The 18597-nt window shown below is 41.7% G+C and overlaps 4 protein-coding genes across 5 annotated transcripts; all 4 read left to right on the top strand.

Moving 5' to 3' along the window:
* The first annotated feature begins 7 nt into the window (after positions 1 to 7).
* Positions 8 to 1179, top strand: LOC124264487 (keratin-associated protein 19-2-like). Its single transcript, XM_046699227.1, has 4 exons — positions 8 to 277; positions 588 to 729; positions 784 to 912; positions 1129 to 1179. The coding sequence occupies exons 2-4, from the start codon at positions 597 to 599 to the stop codon at positions 1149 to 1151; spliced, it is 285 nt and encodes a 94-aa protein (XP_046555183.1). The 5' UTR covers positions 8 to 277; positions 588 to 596; the 3' UTR covers positions 1152 to 1179.
* A 2171-nt stretch (positions 1180 to 3350) lies between these two features.
* On the top strand, positions 3351 to 4565 carry LOC124264484 (keratin-associated protein 19-2-like). 2 transcript variants are annotated; one of them, XM_046699224.1, is made up of 4 exons: positions 3351 to 3662; positions 3974 to 4115; positions 4170 to 4298; positions 4515 to 4565. In XM_046699224.1, the coding sequence occupies exons 2-4, from the start codon at positions 3983 to 3985 to the stop codon at positions 4535 to 4537; spliced, it is 285 nt and encodes a 94-aa protein (XP_046555180.1). In that variant the 5' UTR covers positions 3351 to 3662; positions 3974 to 3982; the 3' UTR covers positions 4538 to 4565. The 2 variants fall into 2 exon arrangements, with proteins under 2 accessions (XP_046555180.1, XP_046555179.1); XM_046699223.1 differs by lacking the exon at positions 3351 to 3662 and having other exon boundaries at positions 3832 to 4115.
* A 2176-nt stretch (positions 4566 to 6741) lies between these two features.
* Positions 6742 to 7955, top strand: LOC124264486 (keratin-associated protein 19-2-like). The gene is made up of 4 exons (XM_046699226.1): positions 6742 to 7053; positions 7364 to 7505; positions 7560 to 7688; positions 7905 to 7955. The coding sequence occupies exons 2-4, from the start codon at positions 7373 to 7375 to the stop codon at positions 7925 to 7927; spliced, it is 285 nt and encodes a 94-aa protein (XP_046555182.1). The 5' UTR covers positions 6742 to 7053; positions 7364 to 7372; the 3' UTR covers positions 7928 to 7955.
* A 2266-nt stretch (positions 7956 to 10221) lies between these two features.
* Positions 10222 to 11486, top strand: LOC124264480 (acanthoscurrin-1-like). Its single transcript, XM_046699221.1, has 2 exons — positions 10222 to 11220; positions 11436 to 11486. The coding sequence occupies exons 1-2, from the start codon at positions 10905 to 10907 to the stop codon at positions 11456 to 11458; spliced, it is 339 nt and encodes a 112-aa protein (XP_046555177.1). The 5' UTR covers positions 10222 to 10904; the 3' UTR covers positions 11459 to 11486.
* The last annotated feature ends 7111 nt before the right edge of the window (positions 11487 to 18597 follow it).

Genomic DNA, 18597 nt, shown 5'->3' with positions numbered 1-18597 from the left:
GGCTCATTTGTCAGTGTTGCAATCACTTCCGCAATCATTAGCCCGCTCCTACACACATACATTGCATTATACATAATCCCTGAAGGCACAGCAAAACGGAACTAGAATAATTCTTAAAAGGAATTTCAATTAGTGCTGAATTAGAAAATCTACTTGTAATAAATCAATTCCGGGTGTGGACCGAATGCAGGTATATATAAACGTCTTGTTTTGAAGTACTGGCCATCACTGCTTTTGCCTCTCTACACCAGTATTTCCCGTCTAATCAGGACACTCTGTAAGTATGAGATGTTTAGCGTTTTACATAGCTTTTAGCCTGTCCCTATAAAGGCTATACTTCACGTTACTGTTTGATGAGAAGCAGTCCGTATATATTGCTGTTCGGTGATTTCGAACTTTTACTGATCACTATTTGCAATACTGATTGAATCCTCCAAATGTCTCAGATCAAGTCCCATTTCAACCAACACAGTTAGAAATGTAAAATAACGACGACGAGTAGGTAGAAGTACCGATTTTCTTGAAGGAAAGGTGTAACAAGTGTGAGTAGACGTTGATAATAAATGAAAATGTAAAACTCCTTTCAGCCTTCCACAATGATGAAAATTATCGCCCTTGTTGCCTGTTTGGCTGTGGCTGCCTTTGCTGAGCCTTTGAGCTATGGCATGACAGGACTCAACGGAAAAGCTGGTCTGTACGGTGGCTACGGAGTGGGAGGTCTGTACGGAGGTTATGGAGTGGGAGGTCTATACGGAGGCTACGGAATTGGAGGTCTCTCCGGAGGCTACGGAATTGGAGGTCTATACGGAGGCCACGGAATGGGAGGTCTGTACGGAGGATACGGAATTGGAGGTCTCTACGGAGGCCACGGAATGGGAGGACTGTACGGAGGAATTGGAGGTTTCGGAAAAGGTAAATGCGAATATGATTGTGCTGAGAATATTCTTAATCCCCCAGTATACATTGGTACTTTGACAGATTGTAAGAAAGTAATTTTGTAACCACTTTAATTTGTCATATGTGACATATCCAATCTGTGGGGATGAGGCGATATATATATGAGTACAACTCGTAAGAAATGACATTGTACGGAACTTCTTCTTCTAATAGCTCTTCTTTTTGTTGCAGGTCTTGGATATGGCTACTACTAGGACTGCTGTTCCACTGTCACAATTCATCAATATCATCAATATGCACATTATTTATTGTATGTGGTTTGAAATATGTCACATTAAAACACAATCATCAAAACAAAGTCTTGATTTTCGTATTCATAGTACAGTTGGGCTTTTGTTGCACAAGAAGAAAGTTTGCCATTGATTGAATCACATGGGCACAATGTCATACCAGGAATTAATATGAAAGCCAAACATGTTTGTTACCAAGATGGGAAGAGAGACGAGCATGGGGTAGTATTTTCCTAGAAGCTACCTTTAGTAAGTAGATTACAGAAGTCGCTTAATACCGATTGGTAGTTTTAGAACTGCTGTAATGGCATTTGTTTAATGACACCTCTCCGGAATTACCTTTTCCAATTCATCACATTCATTCATCTTGTTTCATAAATACATTTCAATCATACGAGACTTGTCCTGAATGTACAGCATGTAAAGTGTTCTAAAATATACTTTTTAATAATTCCAGTATAACACAGTTCACACAATAATCACTACAATGGGCTACATAAAGCATAAAACCAATTAAGACTTTATGCACATTAAACTTGATTAAATAAATTGTCTCCCATCACTGTACATTAAGAATACTGTCGGAATTGTGCAATGGATTATATAGCAATAGTAGAGAATGCATTGATTATAGAAATGATTGTATGACCTGTATTTACTTTGGCTCCCTCGTTCTTCACGCCGGACTCGCATGTGGGAAGCAAGATTTTGTTTTCAAATTTCGAAACGGTTTAAATAATTGCATCAGCCAAAGGAAGACAAGATGACTCCAAACCTTCCATACTCATGCTTTGACGCCCTGTGTTCACGGAGCTTGATGAACATCCGTGCCCTTACCCGAAACAGTTGTCATGGATAAAGACGCGTGTCCATGTTTAGTTTATACTGTCATAACACACCCTGTTACAGATGAAGTCCATCAGCAATGCTATTGATGACATTCTGCCAACGTGACAGGCACCTAACTCTATATGCTATCTGTACAATAATGACAATGTACAGTCAAAGCTTTTGCAATATGTCCACATACCACAGTACTGATCCGTACCTACATAGCCACCTGTAGCTTTACCATTCTACACTTACCCTTTTCCCGTGTCCTCTAAACATACCACTCAATCGCTTTCCATACCTTCAGTTGCATATTCCTCTTTTACAGTATTTATGATATGCGAAGACCATTTAAGAGCTACTATCTCGTTTCCATGTACTGAATGAAATACTTCTTCCTGGACGAAATTCAGTTTACTGTGACATACGAGTGCACCATCTGTGAAAGGCATATTTCATCTACCGATTACACGGCATATGGAGCAGTTAAAATCTCTTCTTGACAAGGAACAATTTCTACAGAGACTTTCAAACTGTGTTTTACTTTAGTGCATCATGGGTGCTTCAATCAAATCTCGAGAAGCACGTACATAATGAGTATTGATGCTAGGTTAATTATGGAATGTATGATGAGAGCGATGCATATTGACATGACAACTCTTTGTCAATTCGTAACCACAGGAGTGTAGACGTGTCTTACGGGGAGAGAGAGAGAGAGAGAGAGAGAGAGAGAGAGAGAGAGAGAGAGGAGAGAGAGAGAGAGAGAGAGAGAGAGAGAGAGAGAGAGAGAGAGAGAGAGAGAGAGAGAGAGAGAGAGAGAGAGAGAGAGAGAGAGAGAGAGTTTTCTGTTATATATAAGTCTGTTGTTTGTATGTCAACTGATGCTTGAAAGTGGTTGGGATGGAAGTCAACTAATTATTATCGATACAACAGAAGTAGGATGAGTGTCAAATATATGGATCGCCAGCTCAGCAACATGGAACCAACCCACACCGAATTCTAGAAAATATTTAAGGAGAATAATTACCTTTTATGAAGCCATAGATATAATGCAAACATATGAGAAAGAGAAGAATGGCGGGACCATATTTTTGGAAGGCAATCCGCTATGTACGCAGATTTGGGAATGGCTTTGATTTACAAAATGAATAGCTTATCGAGTAACCATTTCAGAAATGAAATGAATTACAATCTGTAGTTTATTATACATATTATAATTCTAGTACCCATAACCGGTTTATTGTGACAAAATTGTTCCTTACACATTAGGGATAGAAAGAAATTGCCAATAAGACTGGATCGAAAATAACACTGGTAATGCTAATCTTTATACACTCCAACCACTTATATGGACATAATTACGTCACGGCTCATTTGTCAGTGTTGCAATCACTTCCGCAATCATTAGCCCGCTCCTACACACATACATTGCATTATACATAATCCCTGAAGGCACAGCAAAACGGAACTAGAATAATTCTTAAAAGGAATTTCAATTAGTGCTGAATTAGAAAATCTACTTGTAATAAATCAATTCCGGGTGTGGACCGAATGCAGGTATATATAAACGTCTTGTTTTGAAGTACTGGCCATCACTGCTTTTGCCTCTCTACACCAGTATTTCCCGTCTAATCAGGACACTCTGTAAGTATGAGATGTTTAGCGTTTTACATAGCTTTTAGCCTGTCCCTATAAAGGCTATACTTCACGTTACTGTTTGATGAGAAGCAGTCCGTATATATTGCTGTTCGGTGATTTCGAACTTTTACTGATCACTATTTGCAATACTGATTGAATCCTCCAAATGTCTCAGATCAAGTCCCATTTCAACCAACACAGTTAGAAATGTAAAATAACGACGACGAGTAGGTAGAAGTACCGATTTTCTTGAAGGAAAGGTGTAACAAGTGTGAGTAGACGTTGATAATAAATGAAAATGTAAAACTCCTTTTCAGCCTTCCACAATGATGAAAATTATCGCCCTTGTTGCCTGTTTGGCTGTGGCTGCCTTTGCTGAGCCTTTGAGCTATGGCATGACAGGACTCAACGGAAAAGCTGGTCTGTACGGTGGCTACGGAGTGGGAGGTCTGTACGGAGGTTATGGAGTGGGAGGTCTATACGGAGGCTACGGAATTGGAGGTCTCTCCGGAGGCTACGGAATTGGAGGTCTATACGGAGGCCACGGAATGGGAGGTCTGTACGGAGGATACGGAATTGGAGGTCTCTACGGAGGCCACGGAATGGGAGGACTGTACGGAGGAATTGGAGGTTTCGGAAAAGGTAAATGCGAATATGATTGTGCTTGAGAATATTCTTAATCCCCCAGTATACATTGGTACTTTGACAGATTGTAAGAAAGTAATTTTGTAACCACTTTAATTTGTCATATGTGACATATCCAATCTGTGGGGATGAGGCGATATATATATGAGTACAACTCGTAAGAAATGACATTGTACGGAACTTCTTCTTCTAATAGCTCTTCTTTTGTTGCAGGTCTTGGATATGGCTACTACTAGGACTGCTGTTCCACTGTCACAATTCATCAATATCATCAATATGCACATTATTTATTGTATGTGGTTTGAAATATGTCACATTAAAACACAATCATCAAAACAAAGTCTTGATTTTCGTATTCATAGTACAGTTGGGCTTTTGTTGCACAAGAAGAAAGTTTGCCATTGATTGAATCACATGGGCACAATGTCATACCAGGAATTAATATGAAAGCCAAACATGTTTGTTACCAAGATGGGAAGAGAGACGAGCATGGGGTAGTATTTTCCTAGAAGCTACCTTTAGTAAGTAGATTACAGAAGTCGCTTAATACCGATTGGTAGTTTTAGAACTGCTGTAATGGCATTTGTTTAATGACACCTCTCCGGAATTACCTTTTCCAATTCATCACATTCATTCATCTTGTTTCATAAATACATTTCAATCATACGAGACTTGTCCTGAATGTACAGCATGTAAAGTGTTCTAAAATATACTTTTAATAATTCCAGTATAACACAGTTCACACAATAATCACTACAATGGGCTACATAAAGCATAAAACCAATTAAGACTTTATGCACATTAAACTTGATTAAATAAATTGTCTCCCATCACTGTACATTAAGAATACTGTCGGAATTGTGCAATGGATTATATAGCAATAGTAGAGAATGCATTGATTATAGAAATGATTGTATGACCTGTATTTACTTTGGCTCCCTCGTTCTTCACGCCGGACTCGCATGTGGAAGCAAGATTTTGTTTTCAAATTTCGAAACGGTTTAAATAATTGCATCAGCCAAAGGAAGACAAGATGACTCCAAACCTTCCATACTCATGCTTTGACGCCCTGTGTTCACGGAGCTTGATGAACATCCGTGCCCTTACCCGAAACAGTTGTCATGGATAAAGACGCGTGTCCATGTTTAGTTTATACTGTCATAACACACCCTGTTACAGATGAAGTCCATCAGCAATGCTATTGATGACATTCTGCCAACGTGACAGGCACCTAACTCTATATGCTATCTGTACAATAATGACAATGTACAGTCAAAGCTTTTGCAATATGTCCACATACCACAGTACTGATCCGTACCTACATAGCCACCTGTAGCTTTACCATTCTACACTTACCCTTTTCCCGTGTCCTCTAAACATACCACTCAATCGCTTTCCATACCTTCAGTTGCATATTCCTCTCTTTACAGTATTTATGATATGCGAAGACCATTTAAGAGCTACTATCTCGTTTCCATGTACTGAATGAAATACTTCTTCCTGGACGAAATTCAGTTTACTGTGACATACGAGTGCACCATCTGTGAAAGGCATATTTCATCTACCGATTACACGGCATATGGAGCAGTTAAAATCTCTTCTTGACAAGGAACAATTTCTACAGAGACTTTCAAACTGTGTTTTACTTTAGTGCATCATGGGTGCTTCAATCAAATCTCGAGAAGCACGTACATAATGAGTATTGATGCTAGGTTAATTATGGAATGTATGATGAGAGCGATGCATATTGACATGACAACTCTTTGTCAATTCGTAACCACAGGAGTGTAGACGTGTCTTACGGGAGAGAGAGAGAGAGAGAGAGAGAGAGAGAGAGAGAGAGAGAGAGAGAGAGAGAGAGAGAGAGAGAGAGAGAGAGAGAGAGAGAGAGAGAGAGAGAGAGAGAGAGAGAGAGAGAGAGAGAGAGAGAGAGAGAGAGAGAGAGAGAGTTTTCTGTTATATATAAGTCTGTTGTTTGTATGTCAACTGATGCTTGAAAGTGGTTGGGATGGAAGTCAACTAATTATTATCGATACAACAGAAGTAGGATGAGTGTCAAATATATGGATCGCCAGCTCAGCAACATGGAACCAACCCACACCGAATTCTAGAAAATATTTAAGGAGAATAATTACCTTTTATGAAGCCATAGATATAATGCAAACATATGAGAAAGAGAAGAATGGCGGGACCATATTTTTGGAAGGCAATCCGCTATGTACGCAGATTTGGGAATGGCTTTGATTTACAAAATGAATAGCTTATCGAGTAACCATTTCAGAAATGAAATGAATTACAATCTGTAGTTTATTATACATATTATAATTCTAGTACCCATAACCGGTTTATTGTGACAAAATTGTTCCTTACACATTAGGGATAGAAAGAAATTGCCAATAAGACTGGATCGAAAATAACACTGGTAATGCTAATCTTTATACACTCCAACCACTTATATGGACATAATTACGTCACGGCTCATTTGTCAGTGTTGCAATCACTTCCGCAATCATTAGCCCGCTCCTACACACATACATTGCATTATACATAATCCCTGAAGGCACAGCAAAACGGAACTAGAATAATTCTTAAAAGGAATTTCAATTAGTGCTGAATTAGAAAATCTACTTGTAATAAATCAATTCCGGGTGTGGACCGAATGCAGGTATATATAAACGTCTTGTTTTGAAGTACTGGCCATCACTGCTTTTGCCTCTCTACACCAGTATTTCCCGTCTAATCAGGACACTCTGTAAGTATGAGATGTTTAGCGTTTTACATAGCTTTTAGCCTGTCCCTATAAAGGCTATACTTCACGTTACTGTTTGATGAGAAGCAGTCCGTATATATTGCTGTTCGGTGATTTCGAACTTTTACTGATCACTATTTGCAATACTGATTGAATCCTCCAAATGTCTCAGATCAAGTCCCATTTCAACCAACACAGTTAGAAATGTAAAATAACGACGACGAGTAGGTAGAAGTACCGATTTTCTTGAAGGAAAGGTGTAACAAGTGTGAGTAGACGTTGATAATAAATGAAAATGTAAAACTCCTTTCAGCCTTCCACAATGATGAAAATTATCGCCCTTGTTGCCTGTTTGGCTGTGGCTGCCTTTGCTGAGCCTTTGAGCTATGGCATGACAGGACTCAACGGAAAAGCTGGTCTGTACGGTGGCTACGGAGTGGGAGGTCTGTACGGAGGTTATGGAGTGGGAGGTCTATACGGAGGCTACGGAATTGGAGGTCTCTCCGGAGGCTACGGAATTGGAGGTCTATACGGAGGCCACGGAATGGGAGGTCTGTACGGAGGATACGGAATTGGAGGTCTCTACGGAGGCCACGGAATGGGAGGACTGTACGGAGGAATTGGAGGTTTCGGAAAAGGTAAATGCGAATATGATTGTGCTGAGAATATTCTTAATCCCCCAGTATACATTGGTACTTTGACAGATTGTAAGAAAGTAATTTTGTAACCACTTTAATTTGTCATATGTGACATATCCAATCTGTGGGGATGAGGCGATATATATATGAGTACAACTCGTAAGAAATGACATTGTACGGAACTTCTTCTTCTAATAGCTCTTCTTTTTGTTGCAGGTCTTGGATATGGCTACTACTAGGACTGCTGTTCCACTGTCACAATTCATCAATATCATCAATATGCACATTATTTATTGTATGTGGTTTGAAATATGTCACATTAAAACACAATCATCAAAACAAAGTCTTGATTTTCGTATTCATAGTACAGTTGGGCTTTTGTTGCACAAGAAGAAAGTTTGCCATTGATTGAATCACATGGGCACAATGTCATACCAGGAATTAATATGAAAGCCAAACATGTTTGTTACCAAGATGGGAAGAGAGACGAGCATGGGGTAGTATTTTCCTAGAAGCTACCTTTAGTAAGTAGATTACAGAAGTCGCTTAATACCGATTGGTAGTTTTAGAACTGCTGTAATGGCATTTGTTTAATGACACCTCTCCGGAATTACCTTTTCCAATTCATCACATTCATTCATCTTGTTTCATAAATACATTTCAATCATACGAGACTTGTCCTGAATGTACAGCATGTAAAAGTGTTCTAAAATATACTTTTTAATAATTCCAGTATAACACAGTTCACACAATAATCACTACAATGGGCTACATAAAGCATAAAACCAATTAAGACTTTATGCACATTAAACTTGATTAAATAAATTGTCTCCCATCACTGTACATTAAGAATACTGTCGGAATTGTTCAATGGATTATATAGCAATAGTAGAGAATGCATTGATTATAGAAATGGTTGTATGACCTGTATTTACTTTGGCTCCCTCGTTCTTCACGCCGGACTCGCATGTGGGAAGCAAGATTTTGTTTTCAAATTTCGAAACGGTTTAAATAATTGCATCAGCCAAAGGAAGACAAGATGACTCCAAACCTTCCATACTCATGCTTTGACGCCCTGTGTTCACGGAGCTTGATGAACATCCGTGCCCTTACCCGAAACAGTTGTCATGGATAAAGACGCGTGTCCATGTTTAGTTTATACTGTCATAACACACCCTGTTACAGATGAAGTCCATCAGCAATGCTATTGATGACATTCTGCCAACGTGACAGGCACCTAACTCTATATGCTATCTGTACAATAATGACAATGTACAGTCAAAGCTTTTGCAATATGTCCACATACCACAGTACTGATCCGTACCTACATAGCCACCTGTAGCTTTACCATTCTACCTTACCCTTTTCCCGTGTCCTTACCCCTTCGCTTTCCCCTTCAGTCCTCTAAACATACCACTCAATCGCTTTCCATACCTTCAGTTGCATATTCCTCTTTTTACAGTATTTATGATATGCGAAGACCATTTAAGAGCTACTATCTCGTTTCCATGTACTGAATGAAATACTTCTTCCTGGACGAAATTCAGTTTACTGTGACATACGAGTGCACCATCTGTGAAAGGCATATTTCATCTACCGATTACACGGCATATGGAGCAGTTAAAATCTCTTCTTGACAAGGAACAATTTCTACAGAGACTTTCAAACTGTGTTTTACTTTAGTGCATCATGGGTGCTTCAATCAAATCTCGAGAAGCACGTACATAATGAGTATTGATGCTAGGTTAATTATGGAATGTATGATGAGAGCGATGCATATTGACATGACAACTCTTTGTCAATTCGTAACCACAGGAGTGTAGACGTGTCTTACGGGGAGAGAGAGAGAGAGAGAGAGAGAGAGAGAGAGAGAGAGAGAGAGAGAGAGAGAGAGAGAGAGAGAGAGAGAGAGAGAGAGAGAGAGAGAGAGAGAGAGAGAGAGAGAGAGAGAGAGAGAGAGAGAGAGAGAGAGAGAGAGAGAGAGAGAGAGAGAGAGAGAGAGGTGAAGTGGGTAGCATCACAAATGGCTGTGCCATAAATAGTTTTCTGTTATATATAAGTCTGTTGTTTGTATGTCAACTGATGCTTGAAAGTGGTTGGGATGGAAGTCAACTAATTATTATCGATACAACAGAAGTAGGATGAGTGTCAAATATATGGATCGCCAGCTCAGCAACATGGAACCAACCCACACCGAATTCTAGAAAATATTTAAGGAGAATAATTACCTTTTATGAAGCCATACATATAATGCAAACATATGAGAAAGACAAGAATGGCGGGACCATATTTTTGGAAGGCAATCCGCTATGTACGCAGATTTGGGAATGGCTTTGATTTACAAAATGAATAGCTTATCGAGTAACCATTTCAGAAATGAAATGAATTACAATCTGTAGTTTATTATACATATTATAATTCTAGTACCCATAACCGGTTTATTGTGACAAAATTGTTCCTTACACATTAGGGATAGAAAGAAATTGCCAATAAGACTGGATCGAAAATAACACTGGTAATGCTAATCTTTATACACTCCAACCACTTATATGGACATAATTACGTCACGGCTCATTTGTCAGTGTTGCAATCACTTCCGCAATCATTAGCCCGCTCCTACACACATACATTGCATTATACATAATCCCTGAAGGCACAGCAAAACGGAACTAGAATAATTCTTAAAAGGAATTTCAATTAGTGCTGAATTAGAAAATCTACTTGTAATAAATCAATTCCGGGTGTGGACCGAATGCAGGTGTATATAAACGTCTTGTTTTGAAGTACTGGCCATCACTGCTTTTGCCTCTCTACACCAGTATTTCCCGTCTAATCAGGACACTCTGTAAGTATGAGATGTTTAGCGTTTTACATAGCTTTTAGCCTGTCCCTATAAAGGCTATACTTCACGTTACTGTTTGATGAGAAGCAGTCCGTATATATTGCTGTTCGGTGATTTCGAACTTTTACTGATCACTATTTGCAATACTGATTGAATCCTCCAAATGTGTTTGATGTTTTACGATCTATGAACTCAAGGTCACATCTAGCAGCATAAGTCTCAGATCAAGTCCCATTTCAACCAACACAGTTAGAAATGTAAAATAACGACGACGAGTAGGTAGAAGTACCGATTTTCTTGAAGGAAAGGTGTAACAAGTGTGAGTAGACGTTGATAATAAATGAAAATGTAAAACTCCTTTTCAGCCTTCCACAATGATGAAAATTATCGCCCTTGTTGCCTGTTTGGCTGTGGCTGCCTTTGCTGAGCCTTTGAGCTATGGCATGACAGGACTCAACGGAAAAGCTGGTCTGTACGGTGGCTACGGAGTGGGAGGTCTGTACGGAGGTTATGGAGTGGGAGGTCTATACGGAGGCTACGGAATTGAGGTCTCTACGGAGGCTACAGGAATTGGAGGTCTATACGGAGGCCACGGAATGGGAGGTCTGTACGGAGGATACGGAATTGGAGGTCTCTACGGAGGCCACGGAATGGGAGGACTGTACGGAGGAATTGGAGGTTTCGGAAAAGGTAAATGCGAATATGATTGTGCTGAGAATATTCTTAATCCCCCAGTATACATTGGTACTTTGACAGATTGTAAGAAAGTAATTTTGTAACCACTTTAATTTGTCATATGTGACATATCTAATCTGTGGGGATGAGGCGATATATATATGAGTACAACTCGTAAGAAATGACATTGTACGGAACTTCTTCTTCTAATAGCTCTTCTTTTGTTGCAGGTCTTGGATATGGCTACTACTAGGACTGCTGTTCCACTGTCACAATTCATCAATATCATCAATATGCACATTATTTATTGTATGTGGTTTGAAATATGTCACATTAAAACACAATCATCAAAACAAAGTCTTGATTTTCGTATTCATAGTACAGTTGGGCTTTTGTTGCACAAGAAGAAAGTTTGCCATTGATTGAATCACATGGGCACAATGTCATACCAGGAATTAATATGAAAGCCAAACATGTTTGTTACCAAGATGGGAAGAGAGACGAGCATGGGGTAGTATTTTCCTAGAAGCTACCTTTAGTAAGTAGATTACAGAAGTCGCTTAATACCGATTGGTAGTTTTAGAACTGCTGTAATGGCATTTGTTTAATGACACCTCTCCGGAATTACCTTTTCCAATTCATCACATTCATTCATCTTGTTTCATAAATACATTTCAATCATACGAGACTTGTCCTGAATGTACAGCATGTAAAGTGTTCTAAAATATACTTTTTTAATAATTCCAGTATACCACAGTTCACACAATCATCTCTACAATGGGCTACATAAAGCATAAAAAACCAATTAAGACTTTATGCACATTAAACTTGATTAAATAAATTGTCCCCTATCACTGTACATTAAGAATACTGTCAGAATCGTTCAATGGACTATATGGCAATAGTAGAGAATGCCAGTATTTGTGATATGCGAAGACCATTTAAGAGCTACTCTTTCGTTTCCTTGTAATGAATGAAATACTTCTTCCTGGACGAAATCCACATTTTACTGTGACACACGAGTGCTGGCGAGTAGGTGCCTGACTCTGAGGGTGTGGGTTCGAATCCCGGATGGGACTCGACCCCCTCAAAAGAACTAGAATCTGTTCTTTACTGAGAAAGTGTATCCCAAGATATAACATGTTTTACATGGCCTAACAGCGTGCGGGGCGATAGAGCCCGTGGAATAACAGGATTCAAGAGTGACGTCACTTCACTCAAGGAGGACTCCAGAACAATCGAAGAAAACCAACTGTTCATATCAGAAGAAATAACAGTTATGAAACGGAACTTTACAAGCCTTGAGTCAAAAGTGCAAAACCTTAAAAAATCAAGTAAGGATTTCTGCGAAAACAACACAACGTTTCTTAAAGAATATGTCAACAAACTTGATGAAGTGCATGGTCAAATGTTTGAAACTTTTGCCACTCACCTCACGGATCAAAAGAGCATTGCTAATGCAGAAATTGCAGAACTAAAGAATCCTACCCCTTCACTAGACATACCCGACACAACAGGCTACACTGAGGAATGCAAGCAAAGTTTACATCAATATGAGAAACACAAGAGCAATGGTAACCTCAAGCAAAACATATGCCCAGAATCCACTGCAAACGGACACGAGGAGGTACAAGCTGTCTCATCAAGGCCACAAGATGACATTGTCCATCCCGGATCTAAAGAAGAAGCTTCTAAAGAAGTTGATAACACCTTTACATGCCCACGTGAAGCCCCAACCACAGTCCACACGTCAGTCAACGGTGCAAAGTCTTTGCAGCATCAAACACGTTCAGCTCAGGAATCCAAGCTCTTGCTACTGAATCTAGATACAATTGTAACCAAACCCGATGATATGACATTCAGAGGTGTAGACAGACTGCGTGTCAAACGGTTTTTCCTTAGTGCAACAGCTCCAGATGTCAAGCCAGACGATATTGCCAAATATCTCTCCACTCGTGGTGCAAAAACAACAATAATTCGCCTTATGTCCAGTAGGAGGAAACGAACTGTTTCAGCTCGAATCAACATTCATGCTTCTCACGTCCCCAAACTGGAATCTAGAGCGTTTTGGCCAAAGAACAAAACATGCCGACCCTCAATGAGCTCCAAAGCCTACCTCGCCCAGTTTGAATGATGCTACTGAATAACCTCAGTGTTCTCACATGGAATGCTACTGGAATAACAACAAGTGTTGCATATCTACGGGACATCCCAACAAGATATGATGTGGGTGTTTGTGGCATTAGTGAGCACTGGTTGTTTGGAAAGGGTTTGCCTTTCCTGGACACAATCAGTAATGATTATAAAACATTTGGTGTAAGCGACTCTGACTTAAAGCTGCCCAGTAACAGAAAGGTTGGCAAGGCTGGTGTTGCTGTAATGTGGCACAAGCGACTTGGAAACAATGTTTCTGTCCTGGATATACCCGATGATAGAATAATTGGTACTCACATACATTCTGGACTTGAAGTGAGCATCTTCATATTTCAAGTATACTTACCATCCACAAACTCAAATGTTCAAATGTATATAGATTACACATATGCACTTTGGAATCTCTGTGACCGTTACAAGGATGAAGGAACTATCATCTTCATGGGTGATTTAAACTGCAAAATAGTCAAAGATGCTTCTAGCGGAAGAGAGGCTGCTGTAGACAAGTTGTTATCCAGAAATAATCTAACTGCTGTTACTACCTCGGCACTGTGTAAGGGATTGCATTGCTCATATGTGTCCTTTGATGGTACTAACTCCTCGCTTATTGATCACATTGTTATCCCGGAGAGTAAACTCGACTGCATTTCTTCATGTCAAATCCTAGAGGATCACCAGCTCAATGTCAGCAACCATAGGCCTGTTGTTGCTTGTCTTGTAGTAGGCCAGGAACTTTCGTATCAACTCCTAGACTTCAACAGGATATCCTACAACTGGAAGAAGTTAAGTAGAGAAGAACTGCGTTCCGGCTACTCAACTGACCTGACACAATTATTGACTGAAAGTGGTCATTGCCATACTACACTGCAGTCAGTAGATGATGTCAACAAGTATTACGACACACAGACTAAATGTATCAATGATGCATCATTGATGCATGTTCCTAAGAAGTAATATAGTCCCCATCTCCACAAAGCAATGCGTTGTGCTAGAACGTCTTAGATTCGACATGGGAAACCAAGAAGTGGCAGTCATATCACATATAGGACTTATAAAGATCTAAAAAGAGAATTTAGAAGGTCTCAAAGAAAGCACATTGAAGATCAAAGATGCAAGGTCTTGAACGAGATTGACGCATATGCGGAAATAGATCAGTCTGCATTCTGGAAGGCTATAAGTTCTAGAAGGAAAGGTCACCGAGCCGACACGGGTGGAGACGTGTGTTTTCAAGAAGGAATTATCACTCGCGATCCTAAAGACATTGCAGATGGATGGAGTGAATATTTCAAAGCACTGTATAGAAGATCCTTCCTTTGACTCAGATCATAAGGACTCTGTTGAAGAAGAGCTCCGTTCTCCAATGTGTGCAGATACAGCATTGCCTCCTGTCGTTTCCAACGAACGGTACTCAGCCATTTCTAAATTGAACACGGGCAAAGCACCAGGTATTGATCATGTGACCAATGAGCATATCATTCATGGGGTACTGGTTTAGTCGCCTGCCTTACCAAACTGTTCAATGCCTTCTTTACTGTAGGTTATGTGCCGCCATCAATGAAACGTGGAGTTAGCATCACACTATACAAAGGTGGCAGTAAACCGAAAATGTTACCAAATAGTTACAGGGCAATAACGCTTCTTCCTGCTATCTATAAAATATTTGAACGAGTACTACTGTCACGTCTGCAGAAGTTTCACAATCCATCACCGCTTCAGCATGGCTTTAGAAGTGGAATAGACTCAACAATAACTTCATTTCTTCTCCGAGAGTGCATAGCATATTCTGTGGAAAATAACACTAAACTCCTTGATGCTTCCTTGATGCTCAAAAAGCATTTCGCTGTGTTTGGCATGATGGCCTCTTCTTAAAGCTGAGACACATGTACATTGGGACTCCAAAAGTACTTCTTGATGTTATCCTATTAATGTATGACACTATGCAGAGCTGTGTTATTCACAGGCGCCACTGAAACAAGTGGTTTGACATCAAGCAAAGGACACGGCAAGGAGGTGTACTATCACCTTGGCTGTACCAGTTATATCTTGACGAACTGCTAAAGAGTCTTTCTGCTTCACCGTCTGGAGCCTGTATTAATGCAATCCCATGTGCTGCACCCCCTCAAGCTGATGACATAATACTGCTGTCCTTTACGAAACAGGGTTTAGACTCTCTGTTGGCAATCTGAGCTGCGTACAGCAGTAGATGGCGGTTCCGGTACAGTGCAAATACATTGGTATTCATGAAAATGGATTTCACCCACTCACAGCAGCAAAGATCTACCAGTCAACTGTTCTCCCACGTGCACTGTACGGCTGTGAAACACTGTATAACATGTCTACAGGTTCCTGTCTTCAGCTGGAAAGGGCGCACAGATTTTGCCTAAAGATAATCCAAGGGTTACCGACAAGAACTAGAACAAAATTCACTATCATGTTTGGAATGTTCTCAAACAATAAAATACTAAACCATATTATACTTCTTGCCAAAAGATTCATTTATGTTTCAAGTATAAAACAACAAGCACTTTCCCTTGAGGGATTTCTTAAGTTATTAAAAGATATATATACAACTGAAAAATATATAGCTAGGAAAAACAATAGCTTAGATCCCTTTATAAGGAAATGGAAACATTTAGATACCGTACTATGTGCTAAACATTAAATTCTACTTATAATATCAGCTGAGACCTCCAGACCCTACTCACTACAACCATACTATTCAACCTTACCCCTCCAATTTCATATTCCCTACATAGTCCCAGCCCTGTGACTGCCGCAGCAACCGGCCTTCTCCCCCCCGTCGTCGACATGGAGGTGACCGTTGACGTGACGGCATGCCCTCCACGGTGGGTCGTAGCATCTCTAGTTCTTCCTCATAACTCCTGCGCTGGCTCCGTCAGGGACGCTCCGAACGTACTGCCCGCCGGTTTTCCTCCTGGCGCCCCGTAACCCGGATCTCTTCTGGGCGCTCCGTCACACTGGTCTTCTCCGTGCATTCCTGGCGCACCGTCACCCGGGTCTCCAGGTCGCCTTCTCCCACTCCCGTAGTGGAAGAGGTCCTACATGTAGCGCTCCTGGCATCCTCGCCCACCGTTCGGGCGAGGCCTTCTACTTCTGCCTCGGATGCATTGCCGACGTGCTGTCCCTTGTGCAACTTCATGGCGGGGTGGGCTGTGTTCACCAGACACACCACCGTCTCCCTATCCATCTCTTCCCCTTCTTCACAACTTTGCCACGTAGCACTCTCGCTAGTGCTATTCTGGTCCCGGCCATCCGGCAGCCATGGCGGCAAACCCTGAATATCTAGTCCAGAGTTGCTGTGGAGCACACTCACTGTGCTCCCCTGGCAGTCTATGTGTTTAACGTCATCCGGCGGCCGTGGCGGCAAACCCTGCTTGTCCAATCCAGAGTTGTTCACTGTCACTGTGCTCTCCCGACAGTCTATGCCCTTAACGTCATCCGGCGGCCATGGCTGCAAACCCTGCTTGTCCAATCCAGAGTTGTTCACTGTCACTGTGCTCTCCCGACAGTCAATGTCTTTAGCACCATCCGGCGGCCATGGCGGCAGACCCTGAATAGTCTCTGTAGCAAATCGGGGTCGAGCAAGCGGGTCTACGAGCTCGTCCCTTGACTGTTTAAAGGCTTCTCTGCAGTTACGGTCGCAAAGGAGACGCTATTAGTTGTAGGTGCATTGACATGCCGCCTTGAAATGGTTGAGGTATCCACAATGAAAACACCCCGACGACCTCCCAGGGCTGGGTGAGCGGGACCTTGACATCGCAGGCACTGACAGCTTCTTGACTGCTGTAGTTAGCTCCTGCACTGAGTGCACCAATCGTTCCATTCCCGACTTGAAGCACTTCATCTCGTTCTGCATTGTTCCCAGGTCTGCCTCCAGTACAAACACCCTTCGCGCCAGGTCTTCAACTGTTGGTGAGTTGCCTGACCGGCTCAACTCTGTCTTCGAGAATGCTCGAACTTCACTCGGCGACTCTTCCGTCTCGCTCACCCTGACCGCACGCACCTCCCGTCGCTGTTAACTATATTGTATCTACGAGTTGTGTTGATAGTGCCTCACTGCCTCAATGGCCCTCTCCAGCGAAGTGGGTTTCAGGTTATATATATGGTTTCCAGCATCCCTGTTTTCACAGCCCATGCAGAACCTTGTTATGGTCTCTTTTTCTACAAAGTCTTCTGGTAGACCCGGGAATACCCGTGACGAAATGGCTACCAACCTCTCGGCCCAGGCCTCTGATGCCTCCCCGGGCTCCTGCTTTAATGACTGGAAACGCAATCTTACTGAGGGCGGAGGTTCCACGATGCAGAACCTCTTCTGGAATTTGTCCATCATTTGTCCGTATGTCATGAACGGGTCTCTCGATTGGCAGGTGGTAAAGAAAGCACTTGCTTCCCCACGCACGCAAAAACATAGCTGGAAGAGTTTGTCACCCTCATTCCATCCCTTTCTCTCTGCCAGCTTCTCGAACTTGAGCCTGAATGGCGCCCACGTCTCCTTCCCGTCGTTACTGACCAGAGATGTCACAATCCGAGGTCCTGCATGATCACTGGTCCGTGGCCCTTGGTTCTGCCTGCCCCTAAGCGTACCTTCATCCCTCTCCTCCTGTTGTACTCGTCCCCCCGCAGCCTTGGGTTCCTGTCGTTTGGGGTATTTGCCCCCGGGGTTTTGTGAGGAGCCTGTCATTTCCTCGTACGCGTTTATTCCATCCAGGGTCTGCATCATCAACTGGTACTCCACTGTCCCGTGCTGGACTACCAGCACCTGGTTGGCCTCCATTTGGGGTGTCATTCTCGCTGTTTGTGTCGGTTTCCTGAGTCGCCAGGGTCGAACCCTCTTGGTTGAGTGTACTGGCCCACTCGTTGCCTCCCCCATGTTCCTTCGGCGATGTAATTCCTTCAATGCATCGTTACGTGCAAATGAGAGTACCGACATACGTTCATCGTCCTTCTGGAAATCTTCCATAACCTCCACCTCTTCCCTGGTAATGTTGCAACCCAGGTTCCTAATTGACATGAGCCTATCTACTTGGTCTCTGAAGGGTCCACTGTGTTTCAACTCCGTGGGGTTCGCAAAATTCACATACACCGCTTTAGAAGCCATGATAGAGAGCCTTAACTTTGCACCAGTTACCTAGCTCTATGGGTTACTACACAACTCGGCACCCAACAACCTGGTGGGCACTATAAGAGGCACCGTGAGTTGTCACAGCTGTATAATGT

This window comes from Haliotis rubra, unplaced genomic scaffold, assembly GCF_003918875.1.
Source record: "Haliotis rubra isolate DU_JTF1 unplaced genomic scaffold, ASM391887v1 Scf927, whole genome shotgun sequence".
Lineage (NCBI taxonomy): Eukaryota > Metazoa > Mollusca > Gastropoda > Lepetellida > Haliotidae > Haliotis > Haliotis rubra.
The sequence above is the reverse complement of the archived record's forward strand: the minus strand, read 5'-3'. Positions and strand labels throughout refer to the sequence as shown.

What these genes read in the sequence shown, in the direction of transcription:
- LOC124264486 (XM_046699226.1), top strand. Translation starts at nt 7,373, where the DNA reads ATGATGAAAATTATCGCCCTTGTTGCCTGTTTGGCTGTGGCTGCCTTT. An exon ending in AGTGGGAGGTCTGTACGGAG is followed by an intron (nt 7,506 to 7,559) that starts GTTATGGAGTGG and finishes GTCTCTCCGGAG; the next exon opens with GCTACGGAATTGGAGGTCTA. An exon ending in AATTGGAGGTTTCGGAAAAG is followed by an intron (nt 7,689 to 7,904) that starts GTAAATGCGAAT and finishes TTTTTGTTGCAG; the next exon opens with GTCTTGGATATGGCTACTAC.
- LOC124264480 (XM_046699221.1), top strand. Translation starts at nt 10,905, where the DNA reads ATGATGAAAATTATCGCCCTTGTTGCCTGTTTGGCTGTGGCTGCCTTT. An exon ending in AATTGGAGGTTTCGGAAAAG is followed by an intron (nt 11,221 to 11,435) that starts GTAAATGCGAAT and finishes CTTTTGTTGCAG; the next exon opens with GTCTTGGATATGGCTACTAC.
- LOC124264487 (XM_046699227.1), top strand. Translation starts at nt 597, where the DNA reads ATGATGAAAATTATCGCCCTTGTTGCCTGTTTGGCTGTGGCTGCCTTT. An exon ending in AGTGGGAGGTCTGTACGGAG is followed by an intron (nt 730 to 783) that starts GTTATGGAGTGG and finishes GTCTCTCCGGAG; the next exon opens with GCTACGGAATTGGAGGTCTA. An exon ending in AATTGGAGGTTTCGGAAAAG is followed by an intron (nt 913 to 1,128) that starts GTAAATGCGAAT and finishes TTTTTGTTGCAG; the next exon opens with GTCTTGGATATGGCTACTAC.
- LOC124264484 (XM_046699224.1), top strand. Translation starts at nt 3,983, where the DNA reads ATGATGAAAATTATCGCCCTTGTTGCCTGTTTGGCTGTGGCTGCCTTT. An exon ending in AGTGGGAGGTCTGTACGGAG is followed by an intron (nt 4,116 to 4,169) that starts GTTATGGAGTGG and finishes GTCTCTCCGGAG; the next exon opens with GCTACGGAATTGGAGGTCTA. An exon ending in AATTGGAGGTTTCGGAAAAG is followed by an intron (nt 4,299 to 4,514) that starts GTAAATGCGAAT and finishes CTTTTGTTGCAG; the next exon opens with GTCTTGGATATGGCTACTAC.